The sequence below is a fragment of the Squalius cephalus genome (genome assembly GCF_949319135.1).
Source record: "Squalius cephalus genome assembly, chromosome: 5".
NCBI classification, from domain to species: Eukaryota; Metazoa; Chordata; class Actinopteri; order Cypriniformes; family Leuciscidae; genus Squalius; species Squalius cephalus.
In genome coordinates, this window is record NC_137126.1 from 1098267 (window position 1) to 1120369 (window position 22103).

At 44.6% G+C, this 22103-nt stretch overlaps 1 protein-coding gene across 1 annotated transcript in view; it reads right to left on the bottom strand.

Annotated features, from left to right (window-relative positions):
- nup214 (nucleoporin 214) overlaps positions 1-22103 on the bottom strand; it is a 94183-nt gene that overhangs the window by 44773 nt on the left and 27307 nt on the right. The window contains exons 15-24 of the mRNA XM_079872171.1: positions 21751-21831; positions 21523-21672; positions 20645-20803; positions 16461-16564; positions 14899-15081; positions 11736-11821; positions 9991-10074; positions 8416-8667; positions 7733-7912; positions 6098-6200 (exon numbers count right to left, since the gene is read on the bottom strand). Of these exons, the coding sequence (XP_079728297.1) occupies positions 6098-6200; positions 7733-7912; positions 8416-8667; positions 9991-10074; positions 11736-11821; positions 14899-15081; positions 16461-16564; positions 20645-20803; positions 21523-21672; positions 21751-21831 (1382 nt within the window). The remainder of the gene's footprint in view (positions 1-6097; positions 6201-7732; positions 7913-8415; positions 8668-9990; positions 10075-11735; positions 11822-14898; positions 15082-16460; positions 16565-20644; positions 20804-21522; positions 21673-21750; positions 21832-22103) is intronic.

The window sequence follows — 22103 nt, forward strand, 5'->3', positions numbered from 1 at the left end:
TGAGGAGGAGGGAGGGAGAGGGGCCGGGATGAGGAGGAGGGAGGGAGAGGGGCCGGGATGAGGAGGAGGGAGGGGGAGGGGCTGGGATGAGGAGGAGGGAGGGAGAGGGGCCGGGATGAGGAGGAGGGAGGGAGAGGGGCCGGGATGAGGAGGAGGGGGGAGGAGGGAGGGGGAGGGGCTGGGATGAGGAGGAGGGAGGGAGAGGGGCTGGGATGAGGAGGAGGGAGGGGCCGGGATGAGGAGGATGAGGAGGAGGGAGGGGGAGGGGCTGGGATGAGGAGGAGGGAGGGAGAGGGGCCGGGATGAGGAGGAGGGAGGGAGAGGGGCCGGGAGGAGGAGGGGGGAGGGAGGGGGAGGAGGAGGGAGGGGGAGGGGCTGGGATGAGGGAGGAGGAGGAGGAGGGAGGGGGAGGATGAGGAGGAGGGAGGGGGAGGGGCTGGGATGAGGAGGAGGAGGAGGGGGGAGGGAGGGGGAGGGGCTGGGATGAGGGAGGAGGAGGAGGAGGGAGGGGGAGGATGAGGAGGAGGGAGGGGGAGGGGCCGGGATGAGGAGGAGGAGGAGGAGGGAGGGAGGGAGAGGAGGAGGGAGGGGGAGGGGCTGGGATGAGGGAGGAGGAGGAGGAGGGAGGGAGAGGGGCCGGGATGAGGAGGAGGAGGAGGGGGGAGGGAGGGGGAGGAGGAGGGAGGGGGAGGGGCTGGGATGAGGGAGGAGGAGGAGGAGGGAGGGGGAGGATGAGGAGGAGGGAGGGGGAGGGGCTGGGATGAGGGAGGAGGAGGAGGAGGGAGGGGGAGGGGCTGGGATGAGGGAGGAGGAGGGAGGGAGAGGGGCCGGGATGAGGAGGAGGGAGGGTCGAGCTAGCCTCCGTTTTGTTTGACAATACTTCGAACATCAACAAGAAGTGACGTCCCCCAACATCACTGAGAGCAGCTTTAACATCTGAAAAAATGAATATTGGGAAAAATAAAATGGATTTCATTTGGCACTAGGTCAAAACAGACCCTTAGTGAACAGTGTGTGTGTGTGTGTGTGTGTGTGTGCGTGAGAGAGTGAGTGAATGAGTGAGTGAGTGCGTGCATGTGTGTGTGTGTGCGTGAGAGAGTGAGTGAGTGAGTGAGTGCGTGCATGAGTGCGTGCATGAGTGTGTGTATGTGTGTGTGTGTGTGTGTGTGAGTGTGAGTGCATGCGTGCGTGTTTGTATGTGGGTGTGAGTGAGTGTGTGTGAGGGTGTGTGAGTGAGTTTGTGTGTGTGTGTGTGTGTGTGTGTGCGAGTGAGTGTGCGAGTGAGTGTGTGTGTGTTTGAAAAGCCCATATTTACAGATGAATGTCTCTGTGTTTAGGAATGCTGGGATACGTCTCAGAAACAGCCTGAATAAAAGCGCTCTGATGTTCTGAGTTCACGTCTGGAAGATCACGCGGAGTGTGTCCTGAGGGCAAATCCCTGCCACTGCGCACACACACACACACACACACACACACACACACACACACACACACACACACACACACACACACACACACACACACACACACACACACACACACACACACACACACAGGTCATGTGATGATGATGAAGAGCGGTAACTGGAGCAGAGGAAGAGGAGAGATGTGCTCTGATAAACACAGTGACATCATTACACTGGTCACCTGACCTCGGCACAGCGAACAAACCAAACACACACACACTCTCTTTCTGCATCAGTATGAGATAAAAAATGGACTGCATTTATATAGCGCTTTCACAGACCCAATGGCCACCAAAGCGCTTTACAATATTGCCTCACATTCACCCATTCACTCACTCATTCATACACCGACGGCGGTGTCAGCCATGCAAGGCGATCCAGCTCGTCGGGAGCAGCTGGGGTTAGGTGTCTTGCTCATGGACACCTCGACACTTGGACAGGTGGAACCGGGGATTGAACCACCAACCTTCCGGTTTGTAGACAATCTACATGAACCACTGAGCCACTGCCGCCCTTTTTATAAATATTGTTTATAAAGATATCAATACAGACAGGAAGACGCACACACACACACACACACACACACACACACACACTCACACCAGTGTTAATTTTGACAGCAAATTTTGATTTAGTTTTAGTCATAGTCTTTTGACTAAAATGCCATTTAGTTTTAGTCATTATTTTAGTCATCTGAATTGTTTTAGTTTTAGTCTAGTTTTAGTCGACGAAATACAATAAGATTTTAGTCGACTAAATCTACAGTAGATTACAGTAGACTAAAATATAATGGGTTTAAATTGAAATGCATTAATTTAGAATTTCTCTAAAATTCCCAAACCCATATACTCCCGGAGAAAACATTAACCTGCTAATATGAATGATTTTAAAGTTTGAACGTGCAATACAGATTTAACTACTGTAACTTAAAAAAATATCTTAAAATTAAATACCACTTTTCCTAAAGTAGAACACAGTCTTCTTTTCAATTAATGATATTATATGAATTCTTTATAACTACTTGCATACATCATTCTCTATTCTTTCAAGCAGACATATTTATTTGTATGAATTAAATATAATGAATCCTTATTAAAGCTATTAATGAGCAGTGAATGCTTTTCTCTTTTTCTTTTGTTGCTTGATCAATATTAAGGACACAGACCGCATTAGGTTTATTACCCACTGTCACTTTAAGACATCGGATCCAATTGCACTGATGCACATACGATACACTCACAACTGTTTAAGACATAACCGACATAATTTACGTGAATACTCTCCAAAACGGACATTTAGACATAATGTTGTGTGTATTTGTCCATTCAGACACGAAAGAGAGCTCAATTCAGAACTTGCGCGCTGTATAGGTGTCTATGTGCACGACTGCACGCTTCGGGTCGGGTGTGTGCGCACAGAAAACCATACCGAATATAGAGCTCTCTTTTTTGCGTCGTCACTCATATTCAGATCTACATGTCTGCTCTGCTCATTCTCCCAGACGTTTACATGTTTTAACGTTTTATGAGACATGCAGCGCAGTGTGCCGCTGGGTAGATCAGCACGTCACAGTAATGTGCGCATCTACCACAAATGCAGGACATCAGACTGAACGCTTCCCAAATCGTCACTATCTAACATTTTCGTCTAGTTTTTATTCGTTGGCGAAAATGTCAATAGATTTTCGTCATAGTTTTTGTCATTCAAAACTAGTTTTTATTTAGTTATCGTCTCGTTTTCGTCTGTGAAAAAAATGAAATTAACACTCACTCACTCACACAATCTATGAGTGCCTATTTTAAGTAAAGGCATAACCCGATATTAGAGATGCACAATATATCGCTATCGTCCGATAAATGTTAATTTCTAATGTAATCGTTATCAGTCCAATAAGAAAATTAGGTTGATAACGATCATTTATTTGCCATAGGAAATTAAAAGCAATTGTAAAAGTGAAGGCATCTTTAAAGTAGGCTTCATTTAGGAAGTGATTATGGGAAAAGAAAGATCTTGATGTTTCATTGATTTCTGCAGGTTTTAAAATAAAAGCAGTTGCTTATCGGCCAATATATCGGCTTCAAGTATAGAGAATTATCCAAAGTATTACCAACTGAACATATTGTGTGAAACAAATATCTATGACTTTTCCCAAACTTTCTAGGTTTATTTATTTTTCCAAAAATGTGTGTGAGTGTGACTGTGTGCGCACGTAAGTGTGTGTGTGCCTGCGTGTGCGTAAGTGTGTGTGTGTGTGAGAGAGTGAGTGAGTGTGACTGTTGGAGTGTGTAAGTGTGTGTGTGTGAGTGTGTGTGAGTGAGTGAGTGTGACTGTGGGAGTGTGTAAGTGTGTGTGAGTGTGTGTGTGTGAGTGTGTGTGAGACTGTGGGAGTGTGTAAGTGTGTGTGAGTGAGTGTGTGTGAGTGTGTGTGGGAGTGTGTGTGTGTGCAGTCGCTGTCTCAGGGCGAACAGCTCGAGCGTTAATAATACATGTGTCTGGGTTAAAGTTGCATGGGACACACTGTCTTGAGCATTCACACACAGATGAGGCGTCCCCACACACACACACACACACACACACCTTCAGACAGGAAGTGATGTCAAATCATCATCACCACAAACTCTCACATCCTGCAGTGACTCAACGGGAAACTTCACACACTGAAGACTCATAACTATAACTATAACTGTAACTATAACTATAACTGCTGAAACTGAGAACTATAGTGTTAACTATAACATGGACCATAACCACTACAACAATAACGTAAATGACATCTATAATCATAACTATAAAATTAACAATGATGATAACTAACTATAACATTCACTGACAACTATAACGATAACTATGGTGTTAACGATGCTTTAGGTTATAAACATCATTTACTTTATTACTATAGTAATAATATAGTGCATGCAATGCGTGATAAAAACAATAATAATTAACTATAGTTATAATAAATGAAAACTTCTACTGTAACAACTATAATGATAGTGACCATAACAAACACTTAACTATAATAACTGTAATGTTAACTGTGTAATGACAGTATAATGTTAATGTTTCATGATAATGATAACACTGCTATAATAACTACAATATAAACTTATAACAAATGTTGTTAACTATTAATGATAACTATACAATAATGATTTGTAAAACGATAACTATAATATCTATAACAGTGACAACTTTAATAACTAACGTAAATATCTAATGACAACGACAATAACAAACAATGATCATAAATAATTACTATAACATTAATAACTCACAACTATGCTATTGATATATTAACTACAACATTAACAATATTGATAACTAACAACTACAATGTTAATGAATAACGTTAACTATAAGTATGATAAAAATTTACAACAATGTCACCTATAAATAATTAATGATAACTAACATCAGCGATAATGTAAAAGATTACTATAATAACTAACGCAATAACTATAACTACGTTAATGATAATAAGTATTCGTTAAATATGACAATATGACGATAACGATTATTATAACGATAACTTATAACACTATCTATATTATATATAAGTGATTAAATTATTTATCATAGTTCATGGATCCTCAACGCATCATCACTGCACAGATCGGCCGCCTGTCAATCATCTCCGCAGCGTATGATTCATATGCAGTGACGACAGATTAATAACGTCGTTGACACACTGTAACTGAACCCCACGGGAGGAACACTAAACACTGATGTGTGTGTGACTGCTGTTCATCAGATGAGAGTGTGTGATCGCGGTCTGAACACACGCCTGAGGGAAGATGAGCTCATGTGAAAGGTTAAAACAGGCCAGCGTACACACACACACACACACACACACACACACACACACACACACACACACACAGCCCATAATAAACACACACAGACTGACCCTGACCTCATTTCAGAGGATTTCACAGTGCGAGTAGATTCATAGAACACACACACACACACACACTTGAATAGCTGTATTTGAAAATATTTGAAAGTTTTTTTAAGTCAAAGCATGTGTAAGTTCATAAGTCGACAGCATTGCTGAGTATTTCCTCCTTAAAACTGCAGTGAACCAAAGACAGTCTCAAAAACACACTTTGAAATCGCTGGTGTTTCTGACGTCACAAACTACCTTGTAACCAATCAGATCAACGTGTGATCGTCAACCAGTGGATCTCTGAGCTGAGTGAGTGAGTGGAGGCGGGGCTCATTCGCATATTCATAGAACCGCGCATACTAAATGAGGCAAGGGTGTCGAGTTACATTCAAGATATTTTAAAGGAAAAAACATTTAAATATGTAATTTTGGTGATCAAAGATGAGTTTTAACAGATAACATTATTGACAAAGTTATTGAGTGAAAATAAAAATAGCTGAAAAAGCTGTAAAAATATATATATTTTACTCCTTTATTGAGTCCTTTTTAGAATTTAAAAAAACATTTTTTGAATATTTTTATAATACAAATATAATTACAATGCTAATATTTCTGACTTTATTTTTAAATGCTGAACCATCAAGCTTTTATTTTGACGGGTTGCTGGCCATCATAATGCATTTTCAGTCTGTTGTGAAGCGGAGCGTGACGACAGTAAAACTGCCCCATAATGCCCCTCTCTCACCTGATGACGGTGGACACAGGTGTGTGTGGCCCTTTGTCCTTCAGCTCCTGTACGTTCACCACCTGAGGAACCGTCTTCAGCGTGGACTCGGTCAAACACGCTCCTAGAAACCACACACACACACATCAGAATCAGACAAAAATAACTTCATTCATCAGTTATTATATAACGCTTGTGTCACGCAACGTCAATAATGCAATACATCTAGTGTCTCAGATGATTATGAAAACGTCAGCTCAAACTCTCACTGGTGCTTCACTAAACCCTCTAAAGCAGATGTTATAGAGAGAATCATGAATATTCACACTTATGGTCTTAGAGAAGTGAAAAAGGCTTCAAAAGTTGCAACAAGGTGATTATAATGTGTAATTAATCTATTAAAACAAAAACCTAATTTATATGATATTTCTATAATACTTTACAAAACTTTTTTTCTACACGACTGTTCAGAAGTTTGGAATAATAATGTCTTTTGAAAGTCTCTTCTGCTCAGCAAGGCTGTGTTTATTTTATTAAAAATGCTCTAAAACCAGTGAAATATTATTATAATGTAAATCATCTGTTGTCTATGTGAATATACAGTAAAGTGTAATTTATTCCTGTGATCAAAGCTGAACTTTCAGCATCATTACTCCAGTCTTCAGTGTCACATGATCCTTCAGAAATCACTCTAATATGATGATCAAGAAACTTTTATGATTATTATCAGTGTTGAAAACAGTTGTGCTGCTTCATATTTATATTTACAGGAATCTTTGATGAATAGAAAGTTCAAAACAACAGCATTTATTTGATATAAATCTTTGGTAACATTATAAATGTCTGTAGTCACTTTTGATCAATTTAACGCATCCTTAAATTCTAAAAACATTAAATCTTTTTAGGTGTAGTGTGTATTATAACAATAAATTGAGAGAAAACTAATGTTTTTGCAGTTCAGTCTATGGTGTCTGTCGCCCCCTAGTGTAAAGACACACACTTACACTGATAAACACACATCTGATGTAAATGAAATGATTATAAAGACCTGATTATAGGGATGTAATAATATATTGTGTCACAATATATCGCAATACAAAAATGCAACAATATGTATCGTGTATAGTTCACCCAAAATAAAAATTACAGTGTGAGAAAAAAAAAGGTTTTCTGAGTTTTAGTGCCAGAACTACATTAAACTACTATATATAATGTTGAATATAATGTATATTTGTGGGTCAAGCCAAATGTCTGATGTTACCAGTAAAAAGTGTCCTACATTATTTTAAATATATCTAGTCAGTGAAAGAGTAAAGCATATTAGTCTACAATAATTGAGTATTTTCAGCTTCAGAATCATGAATATTGTTATTCTGGTGTCTCTATTGTCCTGTGCTTTGGGTTTCAGCACCAAGTCCAAGTCTATTCATTTACACACACAGTCTAACACCAGATTTAGCATTTAATCAACAGTACATTTTTTGCAACCTTTCACCATATGTCTTGGAGTATCGCAATAATACCGTATCGTGAGTTCAGTGTCGTGATGTGTATCGAATCGTGAGGGTATCGTTACACCCATACCTGTGAATACTAAAGATCAGCTCTAAATATTTGATTTATTTGGTAAACGTGTGAAGGCCGGTGTGTTCGTACCTGGTTTCTGGCTGGTCATGTGTCTACTGAGGGCGGCTCTTCCAGCAGCCTGAGGGGCGGGGACTGTGGTGGGCGTGGCCTTCTCTGTGGGCGTGGTCCTCTCTGAGGGCGGGGCTCCGTGCTTCACTGTTTTTGTGGCTAGCGCTGTGCTGTCGGCACTGTCCATGTTTATCTTCGGAGCTGCAACACATTCAAGAGACGTACAGTCAAAACTAAGATTATTCAGACACCAGATGTCACTTACTAGTGTGTGCAGGACACTATAGTTCATTTATGTAAGTGAGGAGAGCAAAATATTATACCCAAATATTCTTCATACAGTGACTACCAGTAAAATTTATAAAAATATGGCATTAAAAATGATTCAGACACTTTGAGCTGATCATGTTTTGCTGAAGTGTGTTTTCTTTAATTGCTAATGCTCTTTTTACACACAGACTGAACACAATGAAGCATTGCTTGGTGATTGGTTGAGCTAAACTGGTATTATCTAATTGTGTAGTTAAATTTAACAGCTGACAGATATTCAACATAATTCATGTGTGAGACAGTCTAACAGAAGGACGGACAAAACCAGTCAAATATCAACTGAGTTCTGCTCATATTTTATCACCATTTTCTAAACTATAGCGAATAAACTGATAATGTGAGAAATGTTGAAGGCGTCTGACGATGTGTCTCACCGGCACTGATGATCGGGACTCTGCTGAAGGGACTGGGACTGAAGCCCGGCTGTATGGAGGGCGTTCGGACCACGGTCGGGTGTCTCGGGACGCTGGGCATCATAACCGGCATCAGAACCGGCTCATCCCCGTCCTCGGCCAGCGCCAGCGAGTCCTCGGGCTCCAGGACCTGAGACAGAGACGAGCTCGAGCTCACCTCATCCAGATCCTCGTAGAACTGCGGACACAGGAACGCGGACCGCGACAGGTTGGCTGAGGAACGAGAGACACGGAGAGATCTTGGATCGTTTCAAATCAAATTATGTGAATCTGTTCATTTCAATGAGTTTGATAGACAAAATCTAAATTAAAGAGTTCATCGAGACAAACTTTAAGTTGGCTTGAGAAAGTTTGTACCGGAAAGTTTGAAGTTTAAAGTAGTTTGAAGATTAAAGTAGTTTGAAGTTTAATTTAGTTTAAAGTTTAATTTAGTTTAAAGTTTAAATTAGTCTAAAGTTTAAATTAGTTTGAAGTTTAAATTAGTCTAAAGTTTAAATTAGTTTGAAGTAAATTAGCTTAAAGTTTTAATTAGTTTAAAGTTTAAAGTAGTTTAAAGTTAAAAAGTTGTTGGGGGTTTTCTAGTGGGTTGCTAAGGTGTTCTAGGTGGTTGCTAGGCGGTTGCTAGGGTGTTCTGGGTGGTTGCTATGGTGTTGCTAGGTGGTTGCTAAGGTATTTTGGCTGGTTGCTAGGGTGTTCGGGGTGGTTGCTATGGTGTTGCTAGGTGGTTGCTAAGGTATTTTGGGTGGTTTCTAGGGTGTTGCTAGGCGGTTGCTATGCTGTTGCTAGGTGGTTGCTAGGGTATTCTGGTTGGTTGCTAGGCGGTTGCTAGGGTGTTCTGGGTGGTTGCTAGGGTGTTGCTAAGCGGTTGCTAGGGTATTTTGGGTGGTTGCTAGGATGTTGCTAGGTGGTTGCTAAGGTATTTTGGGTGGTTGCTAGGGTGTTCTGGGTGGTTGCTAAGGTATTTTGGGTGGTTGCTAGGGTGTTGCTAGGCGGTTGCTAGGGTGTTCTGGATGGTTGCTATGCTGTTGCTAGGTGGTTGCTAGGGTATTCTGGGTGGTTGCTAGGGTGTTTTGGGTGGTTGCTAGGGTGTTCTGGGTGGTTGCTAGGGTGTTGCTAGGTGGTTGCTAAGGTACTTTGTGTGGTTGCTAGGGTGTTGCTAGACAAAGTCACAGTAATACAAGGTTAAATTACTCACTGAGGGATAACTCAAACAATAATTCAAATGTGATCATCAGGAGTTGCTGAGAGAACACTCCTTAATGAAATTATTTATGTAAATCGGTGTGCAATTCCATAAACTGGAAGAGTTTCTGAACATACTTTATATGCAATAGGCTTTTTTTATAAAGCAAAATTAAAAGAGAATAACACCGTGACCTAAGATTTTTTCTATTTATCGCGCGTCTGGTTAGAACATGGTGTTTGGGCGAATCTAATTATGAATAATTTACTGGCCTTTTAAAACAATTGATTACATAATCTAGACTACATGCACACAAGACACATGCAGACCTCAGGAAAACACGCGTGACGTACCGGGAGCCGTGGAGCGAACCGGTGGAGTCTGTCTCTTCGACAAGAAGTTCCTCAGCTGAGACTGCTTGGCTGGGGTCATTTTAGCTGCACACACACACACACACACACACACACACACACACACACACACACACACACACACACACACACACACACACACACACACACACACACACACACACACACAGATTAACATCTCTGATTGCGTCTGCACATGTATGCACAGATCACATTGGCATGGATCATTCAGATTGACGTGTGAAGCCGTGTTTCCACCGCAGGAACGAGGGACTTTGGATCAGGATCTAAATGTAAATATAAATTAAGGGGCTTTCACACCAGAGGAACGTTTTCATAGTTCCTAGAAACTATTGGCGGAAGTTCCCGGATTTTGGTGTGTTCGCACCGCAGGAACTAGGAACGATTTTAGTTCTAGGAACTCCTTTTGGAGGAACTAAAGGGGCTTTCGCACCGGATAGCTCGAGGATCGAGCCTCCAGGGTGTTTCCCAGAGAACTAAAGGTTCCCTTAGGAAGGTTTCCTGGTTGCGTTCGCAGCGCCAGTAGGAACTCTGAAGTGACGAAAGACACGCCTGTTGTTGGGACTTTTATTTTGACGGCGCTGAGAACACAGTGCTCGCATTCTCCGTGTTCATTAGTGTACGATCTGTCTGACAGTCTAATGCGTTATTATATAGAAGTGTTATACACTGAAAGTAGACAGTGATGAAGAGTTATTAGCGTATGTGTGTGTGTGATGTCCAGTGTTGCTGAGCAGAAACACATGATCATGATTCTCTTGTTCTCCTCAAAGTTGTGTTGGGTTTTCTCCTCAGCGTAAAGATAAAGGTTGAGAGGTTCATCTATCTCTGTTTTACATGTTCGTAGAGTTAGTAAATATATAGGCTATAATCTGTGTGTTTACACAGCCTTTATAATAATGGCGTGTGCTGGTGTTTCACATGCGTTCGGCCAATCAGAGAACACTGACGTCACTGTAGTTCCTATAGCGCTGGTTTAGACCGACTCTGAAGGAGGAGAAGCATTTACAGTAGACACAGCATTTTCCTGCAGGTTAGTCCTGTATTCATAATAAAAAAATTTGTTTGAATGTCCGCTGCCATATCTTGTCCTTTAAACAGTTCAGGGGTTTTCGGTGCCCTAGTCATCTGTCAGTTGCGTCTTCCTTCTCTGTGATCACACTTTTGAGTCCTTTCAATACAAGTCTTCTCTACTGACAGACTCACTCATAAAGAGTCTTTGCCGCCATCTAATGGAGAAATAATGTATGACTTCTGTTGCTGTTTATGGTCAAGGACTATTTTTTCCAGCGGAAGGAAGCCTTTTAGTGATTTTACTTAATGAAAGTTGCATAGAAACATTTTTCGGCTTTAATATTTTGTGTGGTAACCGTTTTATTAAAGCAATAAGGTACGAGAGGCTGTGCTGCATGGTGAATAAGTGCATCGTGCCTAACAACGCCCTTCAGCCGTGACTTATTCACCATACAGCCTCTCTTCCTTATTGCTTACATATTCAGAGGATGAAATCCAGCGGGAACTGTAAAGTAGCGCTCAGTCCTGCGTCACCGGGCTAACTAGCCTATAATCTACACGGTGCTTTAGATCGCGGGGGAGACGCAGACAGCAACAGGTCTGGGGGGAAAAAGGCTCCAGGGACAAATTGTTCCGGGTAATTTCGGTGGAAACGCGGCTTGACATCATCTCACCAACCCTGCGACTCTTACATGGTGATTTATCTTGAGTTCTGGGTGCCGTTTCCAGACTGGCCTTCAGAAGAGCTTCCTTCAAACTCTCCAGCTCGCGGTCCAGACTGCACAACACACAGACGCACGTGAACCCTGACGCTTCTTCCATGACACAAACACACAGCGCTTTACAGCGACACTCTCTCAATATCCTCATGGTTCATTTATCATTGAAACATTTGCAATAAACTGATTAAACAAATATCATTAAACTAGTGGTTTTAGTGGTTCAAGTGCAACAGAAGTCCTCAGCTCTTGGACCCCTCTGATGAACACTAAATTATTAAAAAAAATGAGTTAATGCACATTTATGACATTAATGCACTGCAAAAAATGCTTTTCTTACTTAATAATAATTATACATTTTATTTATAGGCACCTTTCTGAGCACTCAAAGTCACCTCACAAAACATAATAAAACAATACAGCAATAAATCGATAAAATTAAACAACTATAACTATAACCTACTTAGAATTTTTGTCTTGTTTCCAGTCCAAATGTCTAAAAATTCTTAAATCAAGACGCATTTATTAAATGAGTAAAATACCATACGATATTATGTCTTGTTTTCTGGGATATAAATCTAAATTAAGTGAGTTTTTGCTTAAAACAAGCTAAATGATCTGCTAATGGGGTCAGAAAAATAATATTGTTTCTGTTTGAATTAAGAATATTTTTCTCACCCCATTAGCAGATAATTTTGCTTGTTTTAAGCAACAAATCACTTCATTTTTATTAATTTCACCAGAAAACAAGACATAATATCGTATGGTATTTTACTCGTCTAGTAAATGCATCTTGATTTAAGAATTTTTTTAAATTTGGACTGGAAACAAGACAAAAATACTGAGTAAGAAGAGCATTTTTTGCAGTGTAGCCAGCGGTGTGTGTTCACCTCTGCTCTGAGGGTGTGTGTTGTGTGCGGTGTGTGTTCACCTCTGCTCTGAGGGTGTGTGTTGTGTGCGGTGTGTGTTCACCTCTGCTCTGAGGGTGTGTGTTGTGTGCGGTGTGTGATGACCTCTGCTCTGAGGGTGTGTGTTGTGTGCGGTGTGTGATGATGCAGGTGTGTGTTCACCTCTGTTCTGAGGGTGTGTGTTGTGTCCGGTGTGTGATGATGCAGGTGTGTGTTCACCTCTGCTCTGAGGGTGTGTGTTGTGTGCGGTGTGTGATGATGCAGGTGTGTGTTCACCTCTGTTCTGAGGGTGTGTGTTGTGTGCGGTGTGTGATGACGCAGGTGTGTGTTCACCTCTGCTCTGAGGGTGTGTGTTGTGTGCGGTGTGTGATGATGCAGGTGTGTGTTCACCTCTGTTCTGAGGGTGTGTGTTGTGTCCGGTGTGTGATGATGCAGGTGTGTGTTCACCTCTGTTCTGAGGGTGTGTGTTGTGTGCGGTGTGTGATGATGCAGGTGTGTGTTCACCTCTGTTCTGAGGGTGTGTGTTGTGTGCGGTGTGTGATGATGCAGGTGTGTGTTCACCTCTGTTCTGAGGGTGTGTGTTGTGTGCGGTGTGTGATGACGCAGGTGTGTGTTCACCTCTGTTCTGAGGGTGTGTGTTGTGTGCGGTGTGTGATGATGCAGGTGTGTGTTCACCTCTGTTCTGAGGGTGTGTGTTGTGTCCGGTGTGTGATGATGCAGGTGTGTGTTCACCTCTGTTCTGAGGGTGTGTGTTGTGTGCGGTGTGTGATGATGCAGGTGTGTGTTCACCTCTGTTCTGAGGGTGTGTGTTGTGTGCGGTGTGTGATGATGCAGGTGTGTGTTCACCTCTGTTCTGAGGGTGTGTGTTGTGTGCGGTGTGTGATGATGCAGGTGTGTGTTCACCTCTGTTCTGAGGGTGTGTGTTGTGTGCGGTGTGTGATGATGCAGGTGTGTGTTCACCTCTGTTCTGAGGGTGTGTGTTGTGTCCGGTGTGTGATGACGCAGGTGTGTGTTCACCTCTGTTCTGAGGGTGTGTGTTGTGTGCGGTGTGTGATGACGCAGGTGTGTGTTCACCTCTGTTCTGAGGGTGTGTGTTGTGTGCAGTGTGTGATGATGCAGGTGTGTGTTCACCTCTGTTCTGAGGGTGTGTGTTGTGTGCGGTGTGTGATGACGCAGGTGTGTGTTCACCTCTGTTCTGAGGGTGTGTGTTGTGTGCGGTGTGTGATGATGCAGGTGTGTGTTCACCTCTGTTCTGAGGGTGTGTGTTGTGTGCGGTGTGTGATGATGCAGGTGTGTGTTCACCTCTGTTCTGAGGGTGTGTGTTGTGTGCGGTGTGTGATGATGCAGGTGTGTGTTCACCTCTGTTCTGAGGGTGTGTTGTGTCCGGTGTGTGATGACGCAGGTGTGTGTTCACCTCTGTTCTGAGGGTGTGTGTTGTGTGCGGTGTGTGATGATGCAGGTGTGTGTTCACCTCTGTTCTGAGGGTGTGTGTTGTGTGCGGTGTGTGATGATGCAGGTGTGTGTTCACCTCTGTTCTGAGGGTGTGTGTTGTGTGCGGTGTGTGATGATGCAGGTGTGTGTTCACCTCTGTTCTGAGGGTGTGTGTTGTGTGCGGTGTGTGATGATGCAGGTGTGTGTTCACCTCTGTTCTGAGGGTGTGTGTTGTGTGCGGTGTGTGATGATGCAGGTGTGTGTTCACCTCTGTTCTGAGGGTGTGTGTTGTGTGCGGTGTGTGATGATGCAGGTGTGTGTTCACCTCTGTTCTGAGGGTGTGTGTTGTGTGCGGTGTGTGATGATGCAGGTGTGTGTTCACCTCTGTTCTGAGGGTGTGTGTTGTGTGCGGTGTGTGATGATGCAGGTGTGTGTTCACCTCTGCTCTGAGGGTGTGTGTTGTGTGCGGTGTGTGATGATGCAGGTGTGTGTTCACCTCTGTTCTGAGGGTGTGTGTTGTGTGCGGTGTGTGATGATGCAGGTGTGTGTTCACCTCTGTTCTGAGGGTGTGTGTTGTGTGCGGTGTGTGATGATGCAGGTGTGTGTTCACCTCTGTTCTGAGGGTGTGTGTTGTGTGCGGTGTGTGATGATGCAGGTGTGTGTTCACCTCTGTTCTGAGGGTGTGTGTTGTGTGCGGTGTGTGATGATGCAGGTGTGTGTTCACCTCTGTTCTGAGGGTGTGTGTTGTGTGCGGTGTGTGTTGTGTGCGGTGTGTGATGATGCAGGTGTGTGTTCACCTCTGTTCTGAGGGTGTGGAGGGCGTTCGGCTGGCGAAGCTCCACGCTGATGTTCCTCTGTAGAGTCTGAGCTTGTGCAGGTCACCTGACAAACGGTCCAGAACCGTCTTCTGCTGGTTGATGATGTCCAGGTTATTGGCCAGCGCTGCAAACAGAGCCTCTCTCTCGGGGACGATCATGTGCCTGCGGGAGAAATCACGAGTGGTGTTCATCTAAACGCATAAAACATCTGTGAATAAAGCAGCGTTAAGATCTCGTGTTCAAGAGAACAAAATCATCACTTCCTGTGAAACTGGTGCAGAATATCACTAATAAAACTGTACGTTTCTGCAGTGTGTCTGTTTTCCCTCCATCATAAACGAGTGTGTCTCGGAGCGTCAGACGAAACACAGTAAACGCTGTCATGTTCTCTGGCGTTCGGGAACACACTCGTGTGTGTGTGAGACGCTTCTGGAGGGAATTACACCAGATCATTCTGATCACACACTTCGACTCCGGCGTTTCAGAAACACCAAACCAACATTAGAGATGCTGCGATGCCATTGGTCCGCTGGTTACTCCTGTTATCCAATCACAGCTGACGCTGAGGCATCAAGGCATTTATTCAGTAAATGTGTTTCCATCAGCGCACGTCTTCTTATCGGATAAAAAAACAACAACATATGAGCGCTAGAACTGTCAAAATGGCTGAAAAGCTACATCCGAATTTCTTTCTTAAATATCAGCAAAATTTGAATTCTAAAGGCAATACTTAATGTTAACGGGAAAGCTGCTGTATTGCCCACAGGAGGGCGCAAGCGAGCGCAATGAGCAAATATAAACCAAATCAAGATAAAATCTAACATATCATTTCCTTAATATACATGCAAGGAAAATTAGGTTACAATAGTGTGTTAAACTGTGTTTGTGCATCAGTGACTTGAGAAAACACTTCAACAGAAGCATAAAGAACTACATGAACACACAACAGCAAACTGGCATTCAGAAACACTCACTTCTACTCACTACATCTACATATAGATCATCACACACACCAGACGCTCTTGATCTGAGTGCTTTCTGTTGACAGTGTTTCCACCTGACGAAACACACACTCACACACACACTCACACTCACACACTCTCACACACACACACACACACTCACACACACACCTCTGACCGATGTGCAGGTTTGGTCAAGTATGTCACTGCACGGTTTTCGTCATCAGGCCTTTTCCCGCTATTTTAAAAAAATTAGCAACGCAGCTGCACCTGCTGTACTGGATAAGCTAACAAAAACACACCGGGTTAGTTACGTCGTCATCATCATCATCATCACGTCTTGTGCGACTCTTGACACATCAAAAATCCAAATGCACGTTTTTTGCATTCGAATGTGCAAGCTTTTTTAAACTCGACAAATATTCGAAATTCAAATGTTGATTCGACAGCCCTAATGAACGCATAAGTTCAAGAACTTACGCACACCTCACTGTTTCCATCCAGCGTTCTTAACTGTGATATCCCACAATAGATGTTTGGACTCTCTTCTCAGGAAACACAATAACCCCGTCCGCTCACCTCTGCTTCTTCTTCTGCTCCAGGTGCATCTCCCACTCCACGTCTAAAACACCGTTCACGTCCTCCATGGCGAACTTCACGTACTGGTACAAGCGGCGGATCTCCTGTGGCAAAAACACACTTTCAGCACACGCTAATCACACAAGACGAGCTGGGACATCACGCATCGCGATTCGTGGATTTCTGAGCTTAGTTTGTAACAGCAGATGTCTCTCTAGGCTAGTTTGTAACAGCAGACGGCGCTCTAGGCTAGTTTGTAACAGCGGACGGCGCTCTAGGCTAGTTTGTAACAGCGGACGGCGCTCTAGGCTAGTTTGTAACAGCGGACGGCGCTCTAGGCTAGTTTGTAACAGCAGATGGCACTCTAGTTTGTAACAGCAGACGGCGCTCTAGGCTAGTTTGTAACAGCAGACGGCGCTCTAGGCTAGTTTGTAACAGCAGACGGCGCTCTAGGCTAGTTTGTAACAGTAGACGGCGCTCTAGGCTAGTTTGTAACAGCAGACGCAGCAGACGGCGCTCTAGGCTAGTTTGTAACACCAGATGTCTCTCTAGGCTAGTTTGTAACAGTAGATGGCGCTCTAGGCTAGTTTGTAACAGTAGACGGCGCTCTAGGCTAGTTTGTAACAGCAGACGGCGCTCTAGGCTAGTTTGTAACAGTAGACGGCGCTCTAGGCTAGTTTGTAACAGCAGACGGCGCTCTAGGCTAGTTTGTAACAGCAGACGGCGCTCTAGGCTAGTTTGTAACAGTAGACGGCGCTCTAGGCTAGTTTGTAACAGCAGACGGCGCTCTAGGCTACTTTGTAACAGCAGACGGCGTTCTAGGCTAGTTTGTAACAGCAGACGGCGCTCTAGGCTAGTTTGTAACAGTAGACGGCGCTCTAGGCTAGTTTGTAACAGCAGACGGCGCTCTAGGCTAGTTTGTAACAGCGGACGGCGCTCTAGGCTAGTTTGTAACAGCGGACGGCGCTCTAGGCTAGTTTGTAACAGCGGACGGCGCTCTAGGCTAGTTTGTAACAGCAGATGGCACTCTAGTTTGTAACAGCAGACGGCGCTCTAGGCTAGTTTGTAACAGCAGACGGCGTTCTAGGCTAGTTTGTAACAGCAGATGGCGCTCTAGGCTAGTTTGTAACAGTAGACGGCGCTCTAGGCTAGTTTGTAACAGCAGACGGCGCTCTAGGCTAGTTTGTAACAGTAGACGGCGCTCTAGGCTAGTTTGTAACAGCAGACGGCGCTCTAGGCTAGTTTGTAACAGTAGACGGCGCTCTAGGCTAGTTTGTAACAGCAGACGGCGCTCTAGGCTAGTTTGTAACAGCAGACGGCGTTCTAGGCTAGTTTGTAACAGCAGACGGCGCTCTAGGCTAGTTTGTAACAGTAGACGGCGCTCTAGGCTAGTTTGTAACAGCAGACGGCGCTCTAGGCTAGTTTGTAACAGCAGACGGCGCTCTAGGCTAGTTTGTAACAGTAGACGGCGCTCTAGGCTAGTTTGTAACAGCAGACGGCGTTCTAGGCTAGTTTGTAACAGCAGACGGCGCTCTAGGCTAGTTTGTAACAGCAGACGGCGCTCTAGGCTAGTTTGTAACAGTAGACGGCGCTCTAGGCTAGTTTGTAACAGTAGACGGCGCTCTAGGCTAGTTTGTAACAGTAGACGCAGTAGACGGCGCTCTAGGCTAGTTTGTAACAGTAGACGGCGCTCTAGGCTAGTTTGTAACAGCAGACGGCGTTCTAGGCTAGTTTGTAACAGCAGACGGCGCTCTAGGCTAGTTTGTAACAGCAGACGGCGCTCTAGGCTAGTTTGTAACAGTAGATGGCGCTCTAGGCTAGTTTGTAACAGTAGACGGCGCTCTAGGCTAGTTTGTAACAGCAGACGGCGCTCTAGGCTAGTTTGTAACAGTAGACGGCGCTCTAGGCTAGTTTGTAACAGCAGACGGCGCTCTAGGCTAGTTTGTAACAGTAGACGCAGCAGACGGCGCTCTAGGCTAGTTTGTAACAGCAGACGGCGCTCTAGGCTAGTTTGTAACAGCAGACGGCGCTCTAGGCTAGTTTGTAACAGTAGACGGCGCTCTAGGCTAGTTTGTAACAGCAGACGGCGCTCTAGGCTAGTTTGTAACAGTAGATGGCGCTCTAGGCTAGTTTGTAACAGTAGACGGCGCTCTAGGCTAGTTTGTAACAGCAGACGGCGCTCTAGGCTAGTTTGTAACAGTAGACGCAGTAGACGGCGCTCTAGGCTAGTTTGTAACAGCAGACGGCGCTCTAGGCTAGTTTGTAACAGTAGACGCAGTAGACGGCGCTCTAGGCTAGTTTGTAACAGCAGACGGCGCTCTAGGCTAGTTTGTAACAGCAGACGGCGCTCTAGGCTAGTTTGTAACAGTAGACGGCGCTCTAGGCTAGTTTGTAACAGCAGACGGCGCTCTAGGCTAGTTTGTAACAGTAGACGCAGTAGACGGCGCTCTAGGCTAGTTTGTAACAGCAGACGGCACTCTAGGCTAGTTTGTAACAGCTGACGGCGCTCTAGGCTAGTTTGTAACAGTAGACGCAGTAGACGGCGCTCTAGGCTAGTTTGTAACAGCAGACGGCGCTCTAGGCTACGTCGCTCTAGGCTAGTTTGTAACAGCAGACGGCGCTCTAGGCTAGTTTATAACAGCAGATGGCGCTCTAGGCTAGTTTGTAACAGCAGATGGCGCTCTAGGCTAGTTTATAACAGCAGACGGCGCTCTAGGCTAGTTTGTAACAGCAGACGGCGCTCTAGGCTAGTTTGTAACAGCAGACGGCGCTCTAGGCTAGTTTGTAACAGCAGACGGCGCTCTAGGCTAGTTTGTAACAGCAGACGGCGCTCTAGGCTAGTTTGTAACAGCAGACGGCGCTCTAGGCTAGTTTGTAACAGCAGACGGCGCTCTAGGCTAGTTTGTAACAGCAGACGGCGCTCTAGGCTAGTTTGTAACAGCAGACGGCGCTCTAGGCTAGTTTGTAACAGCAGACGGCGCTCTAGGCTAGTTTGTAACAGCAGACGGCGCTCTAGGCTAGTTTGTAACAGCAGACGGCGCTCTAGGCTAGTTTGTAACAGTAGACGGCGCTCTAGGCTAGTTTGTAACAGCAGACGGCGCTCTAGGCTAGTTTGTAACAGTAGACGGCGCTCTAGGCTAGTTTGTAACAGTAGACGGCGCTCTAGGCTAGTTTGTAACAGCAGACGGCGTTCTAGGCTAGTTTGTAACAGCAGACGGCGCTCTAGGCTAGTTTGTAACAGCAGACGGCGCTCTAGGCTAGTTTGTAACAGTAGACGGCGCTCTAGGCTAGTTTGTAACAGTAGACGGCGCTCTAGGCTAGTTTGTAACAGTAGACGCAGTAGACGGCGCTCTAGGCTAGTTTGTAACAGTAGACGGCGCTCTAGGCTAGTTTGTAACAGCAGACGGCGTTCTAGGCTAGTTTGTAACAGCAGACGGCGCTCTAGGCTAGTTTGTAACAGCAGACGGCGCTCTAGGCTAGTTTGTAACAGTAGATGGCGCTCTAGGCTAGTTTGTAACAGTAGACGGTGCTCTAGGCTAGTTTGTAACAGCAGACGGCGCTCTAGGCTAGTTTGTAACAGTAGACGCAGTAGACGGCGCTCTAGGCTAGTTTGTAACAGCAGACGGCGCTCTAGGCTAGTTTGTAACAGTAGACGCAGCAGACGGCGCTCTAGGCTAGTTTGTAACAGCAGACGGCGCTCTAGGCTAGTTTGTAACAGTAGACGCAGTAGACGGCGCTCTAGGCTAGTTTGTAACAGCAGACGGCGCTCTAGGCTACGTCGCTCTAGGCTAGTTTGTAACAGCAGACGGCGCTCTAGGCTAGTTTGTAACAGCAGACGGCGCTCTAGGCTAGTTTATAACAGCAGATGGCGCTCTAGGCTAGTTTGTAACAGCAGATGGCGCTCTAGGCTAGTTTATAACAGCAGACGGCGCTCTAGGCTAGTTTATAACAGCAGATGGCGCTCTAGGCTAGTTTATAACAGCAGACGGCGCTCTAGGCTAGTTTATAACAGCAGACGGCGCTCTATAACAGCAGACGGCGCTCTAGGCTAGTTTATAACAGCAGACGGCGCTCTAGGCTAGTTTATAACTAAGCTCAGAATCGTTTCGAGAGAGAATCGCGATGCATTCGTCCTCAAACGTGTGTGTGTGTGTGTGTGTGTGTGTGTGTGTGTGAGAGGAGACCTTGAGCTGCTCCTCTCGCCGCGGGTCCAGGGGTTTCTTGTAGAGAAGCTGGAGATAGTCTCTGTCTCGGTTGAGTTCGCTTTGAGCTCGCGCCTCCTCGGCTCCAGCGAAACCCTCCAGCAAGCTAGTCTTTAGCGCGCTAATGTCCCCGTGAAGAGACTGCGTACAACAGATCAACAGTCAATCACACAACACACAACTACTGTGACATCTACAGTTCATCATCATCCACCTTATTCCTACGCCCCATGATGCTTTGCACGAATTATGGGTGTAACTTCCGTTAAGCTGTAAACAATCAGTGAAAGACTCGCTCTATGAACGCAATAATACATAAAAAAAAAATTAAACAAAAGTGTATTTACCTCTTCAACCATTGAACATTAAAGGGATATTTAAAAGTGTAAAAGCATCAACAAGGGACTTTCAACAGACCATGAATAACCACAAAAACGTGAATCTTTAAACAGCAAATAACGTACGAGTTAAATATCACTATAGTAATATATATATATATATATATATATATATATATATATATCTGTATTATGTAACATGTTGCCTTAATCAAAAATGTTAATTAACTGCAGCATTACTTGACACCATTTCAAAGTGATTTCTGTCATTTTGACAGATTGTAAATTGTATTTGCCTGTGAAAACAAACCTGGATAGAGACGTGGATTTGAGGAGAAAAACGTGAGATTCTTCCAGCTTAAATCAAGACTAAGAAAAATGTGACTTATATGTGACTTAAAATAAAATAAATTCTCCTTTTTGTGGTCCGAAAAAGAAAGCAGGGCATCAGAACAACGCCAGGGTGAGTAAATGATGTAATTGTGATTTAGGGTGCGCTGTCCCTTTAAGTGTGTGCTGTACCTCTGTGGTTTCCTTGATCTCCAGTGTGAAGGCGTGGAAGTTCTCCGAGTCTTTCCTCAGGTCTTTCATGTCGTCTGTGCTTCCCACCCGGAAATCAGCATTCCTGCAGCGGCTCTTCAGATCGTCCAGCTCCTTCTGAAAGTGAGCGATCTGAGCAGAGAACAGGGCAGCGTCAACACGACCGGCCAATCAGACGTGAGCATGTGAACATGTGATGACTGACTCTACCTCCTCCATTATTCCCGTCATGACGGGGTCCGCTTCCTTCTTCTGCTGAAGCTGTTTCTCCAGGGCTTTCACAGACACGACCTGCCATGCAAACACACACCGGGCAGATCAGTCTACATGACGACACCAGATCGGGAGCCAATAAAATGTCCCCACGATCTTCTTTCACAGACAGATGTTAGTGTCGCGCTGCAGAGCTCAGTCTATGGCTGGAGTTTGATTATCATCTCTATCATGGTTACGCTCGCATGACACTGATGTTCTCCGTCATCACGAAAGTTTATTAAAGATTATTAAGATATAAAGATTATTTTCATGCTTTTTAAACCACTGGCAGTGCAAAAACCCAGGGT